The sequence below is a fragment of the Triticum aestivum genome, chromosome 3D (assembly GCF_018294505.1).
Source record: "Triticum aestivum cultivar Chinese Spring chromosome 3D, IWGSC CS RefSeq v2.1, whole genome shotgun sequence".
Taxonomy (NCBI): Eukaryota; Viridiplantae; Streptophyta; class Magnoliopsida; order Poales; family Poaceae; genus Triticum; species Triticum aestivum.
In genome coordinates, this window is record NC_057802.1 from 557141267 (window position 1) to 557153932 (window position 12666).

Consider the following 12666-nt stretch of genomic DNA (forward strand, 5'->3'; position numbering starts at 1 on the left):
AAATAAAGTTTAAGTGTCAAGAATGGAAGAAAAAAGTTTTTTGGCAAAAAAAAGCAAAATTTAAGAAAGGGCCAAATAAGGAATTCTCTCATCAAACAGAGTCACGCACATCCCGCGCGTGCCTGGTTGGGCTGCATGCGGGCAACAGAACGCGCCCATCGCCCATAATAGATTGACTAGCACTACAGTTTTTCTCTTTAAAAAAAAAGCACTACAGTTTTTCTTCCGGGCAGAAACGAGCTTAGAAAAAGACCTTGGATGGAGATGTACTGGAAGTTTGAGGAAAAGTCGGTCGGTGCGTCGTAAAACTCGCCTTGTCGAACGCGGAGCGCGACAAATGGAGGCGAAACTCATTCCGCACTTCACCACCGCCCGCGTCCCGTGCGCGTGTCGGTCCAACGCCACCCGGATCCGATCTCATCGGATAGCTGCGTGCGTGCGTGCGTCTGCTGGACGGAGAACCCGGAAGCGCTCGCTCCATCGGCCGCCAGCCGGCCACGCAGTCCCATTCCCATTCCCACTCCCAGCGAAGCTCCGTCCGCCCGCCCGCCGGTGAAAACGTCTCGCCAGAATAAAACACGCGCACCAGCAGCAGTTCGGCAGCTCACCGAACATCCTTCCTCCCCTCTCCCCGTCGCGTGGCTCCGGCCACCGCGCGCGCCCCGAGGCCATCATCCCTCCAGCCAGTCGCGATGGACACGGCGGCCGCGGCGAGGCGGCACCCGGCGCTGGGCGGGAGGCGGCGTAGGGGGCGCGGGGGCGTGGCGCCGGTGCGGTGCTCCGGCTCGCCCGCGCAGGAGTTCGCGGCGCTGGCGTCTGTGTTCCGGCGGCGGCTGGTGGTGGGGGCGAGCACGGCGGCGGCGGCGGCCGTGGGGGCCAACTTCGGGGGCGTCACCAGCTTCCTCCTCGGCCTCTCCCCGGAGCTCGGCCGCTCGCTCCGGCTCGACGTGCTCTACCCCGTCGGCGGATTCACCCGCTGCCTCGACTCCGACAGCGGATTCGGTACTACTAACAACTTGCTTCCTCTCCTGCTTATCAATTCTTGGTTGAGCAAATTGAGCTGCTGCCATGAATTCTCTTCTCCTCAATGGGTTGAGCCGCTCCTTCTCATCCATCGCGCCATTTTGCTAATTCTTCCGAGCTCAAAGCTTCCCGATGCTAGGCCTGTAGGCCATACACTGTAACCCATTCGATTCGGGTCAACAGGGTTCACGGCAACAATCATTCATGCCTTCATGCTCTCTGACTGAGCGCACGTTTTAGAGTGCTTGCTGACAGCATTGGCAACGCAAGTTTTGTTCAGAATGAGATTAGTAGTTACACACTTCACACAGAGACTTCTCTGAATGCACGTTTAGTCATTCACATTGACCGGTTTATAGTGCTCAGCTATTCACACCGAGACTTCTCTGGGCGCACGTTTACAATGCTTGACACTGATAGCATTAGCAACTCAAGCATTTCTCAGAATAAAGTTAGTAGTAACCAGCCACGAAAGAGGAAAAATAAATGTGTCGATTTGAGAAAAGCTGATTTGACTGGCATTCTGGCAAATTGGTGTTCGGTCCAGGTTGATGCTCCTGCCATCAGCCACGAAACACAAATTGAAGGCAACCCTGCTTGTGCATGTTGCTATCAAATTGCAACTTTGTGCCCCCACCAAAAAAGTACAGAAACTAGTGATCCCAAGTAGTTGTGTTGTGTTCACATCCCACCCACAGAAAAATAAGAGAAGTGTGTGAATTCGGAATTAGTACATCGGCATATTCCATGCTCACTTGGAGAAGAAAGACAGATTAGATCAGGCAGCCTTTTTGTTCCGGTTGGTTCTGGAATATGACATCCAAGGGCAGAGAGGCACCTTCAATTCAGACATTTCCCTGTAGTATTTTCTTCCAAAGATCGAACCTTGTCCTTTGTGCCACAAATTAGCCATCTTCTTCTTCTGGTTGGTTCTGGAATATGACATTGAGGGGCAGAGGGGCACCTTCAGTTAGACATTTCTCTATATTTTTTCTACTGAAAAATGATTTTTGTCCTTTGTGCCACAAGCATGAGTGGCTACAAAAAATGTGGTCCTTGCTGCTACAGCCCACTACATCCATCTGCTATATCATGCCTCCAATGGGATTGTATGGGTAGATTATGAGCTATCTGGTGCTGCATTTAGGGCCTGCCACCTGTGCTCCATGTCATCTTGACTGATCATTTATGTCATCTGGTTCTCAACAAGATAACAAGTTTTGGTGGTTTGTTCTGTCAAATGTTTTCCCCTGGCTGAGAACATGTTAATAGGATACCACAAGTGTGGATCCTTCATCTTTGTTTTAGATGTATCATTTACATTTATCATCTGCAATATCTTCTGTGAAGTAGTGTACATATGCCGATTTATGCCAGATTATTAACTTTAAAGTCTCTTAACTCTTCTGCAGAGTTCATCTATCCAGCAAACTGGGTTGGAGACCAGACGATACTATACAATCAAATTAAGAAGGCAGAGCTGCAAAGATCACTAGACCCTCCGCCATTGACAAGTGGGAGTTCTCCATCTCGACCTCGGAATGTCAGTGGACCGGTGGCGGCTTTTGGCCCCCCGGGATCCAACGGGGAGCTCAATGTCAGTATCATTGTGTCGACCGTTCCACAAGACTTCTCGTAAGTATGCTTATATTTCATTTCAGTTCCTAAATGAAATGAGTATTGCCACTTCTATCCCACCGAAAGAGATCTTCCTAGTGCTAGTACACTTGAGTTCCTGTGTGAAAATTGACATTTTTTCAGTATCCTCTAAAGCATTGTTGAACTGCTTGGAACAGGATTGAGTCTTTCGGCGGTCCTAAAGATGTCGGGGAAGTGGTGCTGAGGAGGATCGCAAGGACAAAGCGAAACCCGGACATCAGCGCCACTCTGATCGATGCCGCATTGAGAGAAGACACCGTGAACAATGTGAAATACTACAAGCTAGAGTTCCGGGTCGAAAGCCCTTCCTTCCGACGGCACAATGTGGCGGTGTGCTGCGCGAGAGACGGCAAACTGTACACCTTGAATGCCCAGGCGCCCGAGTCGGCGTGGAGGTCGGTTAAGGAAGAGTTCTTTGCGATGGCGGATTCCTTCAGCCTAGTGATCGATGCTTGATCTTGTAGATACACACACAGTTTTGTATCCATGACCCTTGGGAGTTTCTATCCATTAGCTTGTAACTTTGCTTGCGAATGTCATAGTTTCGTTTAGCCGAGGAGTAAAACGTAACATAAATAAATGTTGAAGCGGAAGTGGTAAATATTTCTGTACCATAATGTTCTTTGTGACATCCATGTCTGAAGTTTGAATTTTGACCCAAGCAATCCATCTCGATTCCTCTCAAGGAATTATTCAGAATTCATAACTGAAGATGAAGTTTGCTGATTCAGAATTTCACATGTACTTGTCGGCTATCTCCACGAGGAGATCTGAGAGCTCCCTGGGCTTGGAGAACATGGGCATGTGATCGGCCCCCTGGAGCCCCCGCACCTCCGCGCCGGGGTTCCACGACGCCATCCGCCGCTGGAACTCGGGCGACCACGAGGCGTCCTCCTCGGCGACGACGTACACGCGGCTCACCGCGCCGTACCTCTCCGCCGTGAGCACCTCCTCCCCGTTCATCACGGCGTCGTCCACGAACCGCCGCGACGGCCTCACCAGCATCGTCGCCAGCGTCAGGTCCTCCGCTGGGCTGAGCTGATACAGTCGCTGCGCCATGTACTCCGGCCCCAGCAGGAACGTCTTGCAAGCGCGCTCCAGGTCGTCGCCGCCGGTGGTCTCGATCACGCTGTCCATGAAGAAACCCGGGCCCCTTTCTTGCGCAAACTGTAATATCGAGTGTTGTGTTAGGTTCGTTCATGGTGGGGGCGTGGGGTGTGGATCGAGAGGGTGGGCGCGCGCGCTGACCTGTTCGGAGACGAACTTGAGGGGCTTCCCGGCGGCCGGCATGGCGGCGGAGGCGAAGACGGCGACGGCGACCCTGTCCGGGTGCGCCTGCATGGCCAGCGCCAGGCTCTGGCCGCCGTAGCTGTGGCCCACCAGCACCGCCTTCTCCCCCGGCGGCAGCGCCCCCAGCGCGTCCAGCAGCGGCCGGCTGTACTCCTGGAACGAGCCCACCTCCTCGGCGCGCCCCGGCCTGGCGCCGCACGCGGCCATGTCGAGCGCGTCGACGCGGTGGCCGGCCGACCGCAGGGCCGTGGCCACCCTGTACCAGCTCCACGCGCCGTGGCAGACGCCGTGCACGAGCACGAACCGGTGGCCCCGCGGCCGCTCCTCGCCGGCGCCGGCGCTCTCCATCGGTTTGTCCCTCCGTTCACGGTCCGCCGAGCTCTTTCTTGCTGGTACAAATCCCCTGGGCTGGATTGCGACACAAGGTGGACAAGTGTGGTGGTAGTCCACGCGACATGATCACCTCAATTTCTCCACTTTTTCTGAGTGGTGGTTGTGCTGAATGAAAAGTACACTTTGGATTGTTTACTTATGACAGCGAGATGCTCTGCTTTTTTTCGCTGTTTCCGGCGAACGGCAGCCTGTACTGGCGATGAGTTGATGGCTAGCTCAGATGTACTTGTCGGCGATCTCCATGAGGATCGCGGCGAGTCGGTGGGGCGTGGAGAACATGGGCATGTGGTCGGCCCCCTCGACGGCCACCACCTCCACGCCGGGGCACCGCGACGCCATCCGGCGCTGCGACTCCGCCGCCCACGTCGCGTCCTCCTCGGTGACCACGCACGCGCGCCTCACCGCGCCGTACCTGTCGGCGGTCAGGACGCTCTCCGTCATCGCCGCGTCGTCGAGGAACCACCGCGCCGGCCTCACCAGCGCCGTCGCCAGCGCCAGGTCCTCGGGCGGGCTTCGCTGGTACAGACGCCGCGACAGGCGTTCGGGGCCCAGGAGAAACGTTTCCGCCCCGCCGGTCACCGCGGGCACGCTGTCCGTGGCGGCGTCCGGCGCCGTTTCCTCCATGATCTGGAAGGAAATGGCAAAGAAGATTCAAAGATTGTCACCGATCGTGTGGATGGATCACAGCAATTGAGTGGAAGATCAGATCAGTAGTAGTTCAGCCAGTGCCTGCGACAGTAGATGTGACATGGGGCACCCGGCGGCCGGCATGGCCGCGGCGACGAAGACGGCGACGTCCACCTTGTCCGGGTGAGCGTGCATGGCCAGCGCAAGGCTGTAGCCGCCGTAGCTGTGGCCGACGAGGACCACCTTCTCGCCTGGCGGGACCGCGTCGACGGCGTCGGTCAGTGGCCGGCTGTACTCGGCGAACGAGCGCACCTCGTCGACGCGCACCGGGCTGGCGCCGCACGCGGCCAGGTCGGGCGCCGTGACGCGGTGGCCGGCGGAACGCAGGATGGTGGCCAGCCTGTACCAGCACCACGCGCCGTGGCAGAGGCCGTGGACCAGCACGAAGTGGCTCTCCGGTTTCTTCACGACGGTCTCCATCTGTGGAACCTCCACTTTTTTTTTGCGACTGGTGGAACCTCCACTTGTGCATAGAACGGTAAGATATACGTCGGTGCAACATGTTTTTTTCTTTTAAAAAATGATCAAGATATAGTATTAAAAAGTTCACGGGAAGTACAAAGCACCTCAAACATAATAAACATTATATCGAGATTCCGAAATCACCGAACGACCACTATGGCCGTCAGAATGAGCCGCCGACGCGCAGCTGTAGCCGCTCCCTTACTGGAGCTGGCTTGACCTTGTCGGTGAAAAATGAGAAGCCTTCGTGCATGTGCCCCTAAAGACCAGCGCCCTGGAGCCACATTTTTCATAGTTGAACGTGTCCTTCTTTCTCGAAAAAGGACGCTGTTATTACTTAAAAGATTTAAGCATTACATCATGTGCTTAATACGAGTATATATTTTTCATTGGTCCATTCTGCGTGTGAACAGAGATTGTTGCCATACTCTTTGATATTGGTTTTGATGTACAATTACAGTGTATCTATATGTGTCTGATTTTGGATTTTTGCCATGACTCTTCCCTGATGGTCGTGTAATGTAGATTTTTGTCATGGCATCTTTGTGTATGTGAGGGGTCATATTTGCCATTCTTTCAGTGTCTTGGCCAGGTTGTTTTTTCCTTGGATCATATGTGTGTGATACAGTTTTTGTGCCATGCTATTCCGTTCTTTGTTTAGTGCAAAATCTGCCATGCCATTATGTGTGTGATTTTTTATTTCTGTTATGTATGTAGTAGTTGGTATTGTTGGCATGGAGTCGAATGTTGTGTTTTATAGAATTGTTCTTTTTTAGGATAATTAATTTTATGCCTGTAGTTGTGCCCCACTCGTCTGTTTTGCCCCTAATTTCAAAAACCCATGGTTCTGCCCAAGCTACTTCCCTCCTCTTATGCTTTTTTTTCATTTGACCGTCCTTTGACCGTTTGACTGTCACTTTCAAAACTTCATAACAAATTCATATTAACTTAGAAGCATGTGAGTTAGATATGAAAATGTTCAAAAAAAAACATCACCTATCGTTATATGTGCATGTCATTTTCATCCATGACATAATTGTTGGTCAAACATTTTTAGGTTTAATAACATTAGTAGTATTAATAACCTTGTGTGGTTTAAACAACACTTCTGTCGTGAATATAAAATGGCATGCACGTATAGGCGATGTATTTCTGAACATTTGATATCTTATTTGCATCTTCATGAGTTAATATGAATTTGTGATAAAATTTTGAAAATGACGGTCAAAGAGCAAAAGCATAAGCGAAGCGAAGCGGCTTGGGCAGAACAGTGTGTTTCTGAAAACTATGGGCAAAATAGTCGAGTGGGACAGGGACATAAAATTAATTATCCCTTCTTTCTACCATAACCACTGACACATAAGAGAGCTCCAATTCTAGGGATCTTACTATCTCAACTAGATAGTAACGTGCAGTTTACCGCGGCATTTTAACTTGTGAAAATAATTCTATGTTTTCTTCGAACACGGATCCATATTCTGCACTGTGATTCATACTATATTTTACCGCGCCGTGATTCATATTCCGCGCATACCGCAAGGATGGTCGAGCAAACAATGAAACCCACGGAATTTGGGCCAGTCATCTAGGATGATCCTTTTTGTTTTGCGGAGGTTCTTTTTGGTTTCTTTCTTTTATATTTTTCTCTTCTTCTATCACTTTTTTTATTTTTTATTTTCATTTTAATGTTTGATTTCGAATTTGTTTAATTATCTATTTTTCAATTTTTAAATAATTGAATATTTTTAAATTTTATGAATACCTTTTTTCCCATTTGGGAACATACTTAAAATTCATGAACATTTTTTGCTGAGGCGATCAAGCAAACGCGGAAACCGATAGACGAGATTGGCCGGTCATGTACGATGATCCTTCTGGTATTGGGAAGTTCCATTCGGTTTATTTCTTTTCTTATTTTCCTTTTTTTCTCTACTAGGTTTCTTCCCTTTTCTTTTTTTCTTTTTTCTCTACTAGGTTTCTTTCTCTTTTTTACTTCATATGTCTTTTACCTTCATTTTTCTTTTCCTATTTGTATTTGTATTTGTATTTTATTTTCATTTTCATTTTTCCATTTTATAATTCATGAATATCTATAAAATTTATGAATACTTCTTTAAATTTGGGAACATACTATAAATAATCAAATATTTTTTATAATTTGTGAAAATTTAAAATTCGTTGCTATTTTTTCATATTTGTGAAATGTGAAAATTGCAAGCATTTTTTATCTGGAAATATAACTTTTACAATATCAAAAATTCCTGATTTTCTTTAAAAGTCATATTTTTTAGAATTTGAATATATATTCATTCTCATGAAAATATTTTGAATTCATGAATGTTAAATAAAATTTGTGAACATATTCTAAAATTAAAAAAATCTTGAATATTTTTAGAAAAAATTCAAAGCATTTCAATAAAAAAACAGATGAAATAAGAAAAATAGAAACATGAAATGTCCTCATGAACACTTTCCCTACCTTATCCCTTGACGATTAGGGAAAATTCTCCACTAAAGGCTTCGACGGCGAGCTCGTGGATCGTCTCCCCATTGTTTGCCCCTCTGATGGCCGATGATGGGGAGGCGAATCCCGGTGCCTTCACTCTGGTTAGTACTTTCGGTTAGGGTATTTTTAGTCCTCGCAGGTGCGGTGTTCGGGCGGATGGCGGCGCTTCTTCTTCGAGCTTGTCTTCCGAACTCATATCCTCTTTAGTTCGTCCATCCACACGTAGTCGGAGCTCTGACGTAGATTTTTGTCGGCTCCTTGGGCAGTGAGGTCATGATTTCATGTCTTGTGGCAAGATTTCGTATCAGGTGCTGTAGATCTATTCAAGAAGGGTGATGTGGCACAGTTATAGCAAATAGTTGTCCGCGCGTGATGTGGCAAGCCTAAGCGCGCCAAGATGCGTGCGAGCCATCCAATGACGGGGAGTGCGTTCGTGCGAAATGATGAGAATTCTGATGTCAGTTGTATAACATTTCCGACTTTCCTTTATAATGAACTTGACTTAAGCCCACCATCAATTCAAGGAAACTAAACAAAAGCTTGAAGCTGGCTCAAATTAGCTGAAATATTTTAACTGAAATGCAAAATTACCCATTTAAAATATTGTATTCGAACTGTTAGAAGCGAAAGCTATAGCCGGCTCAAGCACACTGCACACACAATATGGGGGGAAATACTTGCATAAAAAATCCCACTCTTATTAGTAGTACAATCACCTGATGAGGGGCAACACCACAAAGCTGGACGCTCCGGGCTTCCTCCTGATGGACGATGCATCAGCAATCCATCTCTCAACTTTGCCGGTGATGTGCTCGCCCGGCTTCCTGTTTCCGGCGTCGATAAACATCTCTTGAAGAACCATGGCGTTCTCGGCGAAGAATTTGATCAGCCTGGCGCCAAGACAGTCCACCTCTTCCTCCATCCGGAACTGCAAGCCCACTCTCGTCAAAGAGCTCCGTAAGCAATCGAACGAGCGCTGGCTCAAGCCAGGGAGCTCGGATACCTCGTCGTAGTTTGCGCCATCGTCGTCTCCTCCGGGCGAAACCGCCGCGGGGTTCGGCGAGACACGGCAGCGGTTGCGAAGATGGACGCTCTTGTCGCCATCGGCTCGGAACTTGCTTTCCAGGAAGAGGTCTTGGTCGTTCAGATAGTTTGGGTAGTGGTGCTCCGGGGTGAGGTTGATCCGGAGGTCACGGAGCGCGGGGCAGCAGCGGAGCAGGTTGGCGATGGCCACCGCCGCCGTCTTGCCTTTCGGCCGGTGCACTCCGTGCAGCTCGACGCGCTCCAGGATGGAGAAGGCGGGCAGGAGCTCGGCCCGCCTCGCCTCGCTGAGCACGGCCATGTCCTCGAGGGGGTTTATGCTTAGCTTCAGCTCCTTGGCGCCGGTGAAGTTGTGAAGGAATCGCCACAAGGGCTGGAGGTCGCGCGAGCCAGTTTTGTTGCCACGGCCATGGCCGAGACTCATCATGTTGAAGTTGAACCTGTCGCCGGTTAGAATTTCAATTTTGTTCCCTCGTTCATCGCGGCCGCGCGGGACGAAATGCAGGTCGGCATGCGCCAAGTCCGGCGGCCGCGGGCTCAGCGAGAATGGCCGGAGGAGCCCCTTGTACCTGAAGCGCCGCAGCCTCGGCGCGTGGATCTCCACGGGGACGGCGGCAGCTGCGGCCTTCTCGGCTTCGGTGTACTTATAGTACGAGCCATCTTTGTGCGCCCAGTTGCACCTCTCCAGGACGAGCACGGTGGCCGCCGGGAAGCGGAGCTGGGCTTTTTGAGGTGGCCGGCATCGGTCGTCATGTTGGGCGACGACGACGGACTCCAGGCAGACGTCGGCGAGCGCCGGCGCGGCGTCGATGAGGCTCTGGAGGGTGTCGAGCCGCGTGGTGCAATGGCGCATCCGTAGCGACGAGAGCCGCGGGAACACGACGGGAGCGGCCGGCGGGACGAGTTCGCAACAGTTGGCGAGGTCCAGCACGCGGAGGTTCTCGGACGGCAGGGCGCCGATGCTGAGCACGAAGACGCCCACCAGACCACCAAAGGAGAGAGCGACATCGACCTCGCCCTCCTGGCGGTCGTGGATGCGGCCGCGGCTGCCGTCGTATTCGACGTCGACGAGACGGAGCTCCTCCACGCGGCGCGCCGCCTGGTGGGAGAGCAGGCTGGCGAGCACGTAGCCGTCCCGCGGCGGCGACCCGTGGACCCTGTCAGGGTCCAGGTCCAGGAACATCCAGATCGAGTCGAGGTATTTGTACCCTAGGCGCAGGGCGAGCCTCGTGACGGGGACGTCGGCGGCGTCGAGCGCCGCCACGGCCGCGGACACGAAGACGTCGCGGCGGGAGAAGAAGAGGGCCTTGGCGGCTTCTTTGCGCTCGTCTCGTCCGTACCGGGAGCTGTAGTCGTCGTCGTACTCGTAGCCCTCGACGAACGTCTCGAGGTTCAGGGCGCCGGAGGAGCGGCAGAGCGGCGAGCGCCATCGCCGCGAGAGCGCGGCCGTGGCGGCGGCCTGCTTGGCTGGGACGAAGCGGAGAACGCGCAGGAGGAGCTCGTCGGGGAGATCAGATAGGCGGTCGACGCCACCGGCCATCGTGCGGCAAGAGCGATCGACGCGATTGCGATCTCAGGACGATGGTATTGGGACTTCGATTTGTAGTATATATACGTATGAGTCCTCTTTTAGGAACGGTGTACTTGTAGTCGGTTCGGAGACTGACTAGACGACGTCCAGAACTGAGGGTGGATTTTTTTAGTTTTTTTTAGATCGGAATCATGAATTTCTGAAATTGTACTTCCTCTGTAAACAAATATAATAACGTTTAGAACATTATTTTAACGATCTAAACACCTTTATTTTCTTTACGATGGAAGTACTAAATTGGGAGGGTGATCCGCCGATTTTCATTATCCCAGACATTGTTTTCGATGTAACCGTCATTTGATTTTAATAAAGCGTGCCCAACGTCATTCCTCTAAAAAAAATCCTACGATGTGGATTTTTTTCTTTTGAAAAAGATCAGATATACTATAAATATTCAAAATTACATCGAGGTCCATGGACTTCCGAAAGATCATTGATCATTGCCACGGTCAGAATGAGCCGCCGACGCACCGCTATCGCCGCTCCAATACCAGAGCCGGCTTAGCCTTGTCAATAATAGCCGAGATGTCTTCTGAACATGCCCCTAAGAACCAGCAATATGGAGCCGTAGTCACCGCCGTTGAATCTTTAAATCGATCTGAAGAATCTGACACCAAAATTTGTCATTGCTTATGCATGATGAGAATCCCTATTCTCGCCTCCCTGAGGAGGTGGCAGAAATCTATGTTGGGGCTCCATCTAATTCGTCCTGACGAACGAACTTGAGAAGGATCGGAGCCCGGAAAATTGATTCGAAAAAGAAACGTCGCTGTCCGACTGAGCAGTGCCCTTGCAAGGACTAAATCTTTACCTGTTTACTAGTCAAAATCAAAGCACCAGAAATCCCCTTCCCGCCACCGGCTGTTGGGGCGGCAGATGGAGGGAGGCAAATCCACGGGCTCGCTGATGAAGATCAAGGGGGAAGGCTTTCGCTAGTTTCTTTGCGAGAGGGAAAGAGACAACTTTTCTAGATTGTTTCATTCATAGGATTAGAATCATTAGAAAAAGTTCTTAATGATTGTTTTGCACTAAAAATTTCATCCGCTTTAGCATCTTTGTATAATTCCTTAGCATTTCCTCTACATCAAGCACTCTTCGATCCAAATTCTTGTGGTTTCCTGACCTATAGGATTGAAGGTGCCATACCACTTTAGTCTCGTATTTTTCTATTTCTACGTTTTGGAATGGTTGTGAATCAAAGAAGCCACGAGCGAGTATGGGCTCCTTCTTTGACGCAGAACATTTCATAAATTTTCTATTATATTTTGCCCTGTAAGAGTATCTTCAACGGCCGCCCAACGCGCCGTGCCTTAAAACTATTTTGCCGCGCGTCCATCGTCTGGTTTGGCACGGCGGGCAGCGCTGACTCCAGCAGCCGCGCTAAAATGCAGCGCGCGTGTAGCTCCAGCAGCGCGCAAAAATACAGGACGCGCGACTCTCGCACAAACAACATATGCATTCCAAACACAAGCCAAAAGATCAAACACAAACAAAATAAATCAACAATTAGTTCACTTTCTTATTACAACTCAAACAAATAGTTTATCGTTCAATACAACAAATAGTTCAACAATACAACATCAAACGCACAAATCAGGATGCTCTTTGCCGGCCATTTCAAGCCCACCACTCCTCAATAAGATCCTTCTGAAGATCATCATACGCTGCGGGACGTTGAATGGCATGATAGGAGGCAACAAAACGGGCCACCCTTTCAGCCCTCCGTCGCACTGGCACGGGATGTCCCAAGAGCTCATACTGAGAGTAGTCTACATTTTGGCTACGCTCATTCTCGATGACCATGTTGTGCATGATCACACAAGCGTGCATGATGTACCAAAGCATCTTTTGATCCCAAAATCTAGCCGGTCCTCTCACAATAGCAAATTGGGCTTGCAAAATCCCAAAAGCTCTCTCCACATCTTTTCTAGCTGCCGCCTGAGCATTGTGGAAATCAAGATTTTTCTTACCTTTCGGTTTTTTCAACGGCTTCACAAATGTTTGCCACTTTGGG

General features: G+C 50.3%; 3 protein-coding genes across 3 annotated transcripts; 1 reads left to right on the forward strand and 2 right to left on the reverse strand.

Annotated features, from left to right (window-relative positions):
• The first annotated feature begins 375 nt into the window (after nt 1-375).
• On the forward strand, nt 376-3313 carry LOC123080462 (psbP domain-containing protein 7, chloroplastic). The gene is made up of 3 exons (XM_044503390.1): nt 376-1002; nt 2436-2658; nt 2820-3313. Exons 1-3 carry the CDS (start codon nt 693-695, stop codon nt 3136-3138), a joined length of 852 nt encoding a protein of 283 aa, XP_044359325.1. The 5' UTR covers nt 376-692; the 3' UTR covers nt 3139-3313.
• LOC123080463 (probable esterase PIR7A) lies at nt 3237-4427 on the reverse strand. The gene is made up of 2 exons (XM_044503391.1): nt 3931-4427; nt 3237-3849 (listed from the first exon to the last, which is right to left on the reverse strand). The coding sequence occupies exons 1-2, from the start codon at nt 4318-4320 to the stop codon at nt 3418-3420; spliced, it is 822 nt and encodes a 273-aa protein (XP_044359326.1). The 5' UTR covers nt 4321-4427; the 3' UTR covers nt 3237-3417.
• Nucleotides 4428-4557: 130 nt separating this feature from the next.
• On the reverse strand, nt 4558-5488 carry LOC123080464 (probable esterase PIR7A). The gene is made up of 2 exons (XM_044503392.1): nt 5095-5488; nt 4558-4992 (listed from the first exon to the last, which is right to left on the reverse strand). The coding sequence occupies exons 1-2, from the start codon at nt 5470-5472 to the stop codon at nt 4582-4584; spliced, it is 789 nt and encodes a 262-aa protein (XP_044359327.1). The 5' UTR covers nt 5473-5488; the 3' UTR covers nt 4558-4581.
• Between the last annotated feature and the right edge of the window lie 7178 nt (nt 5489-12666).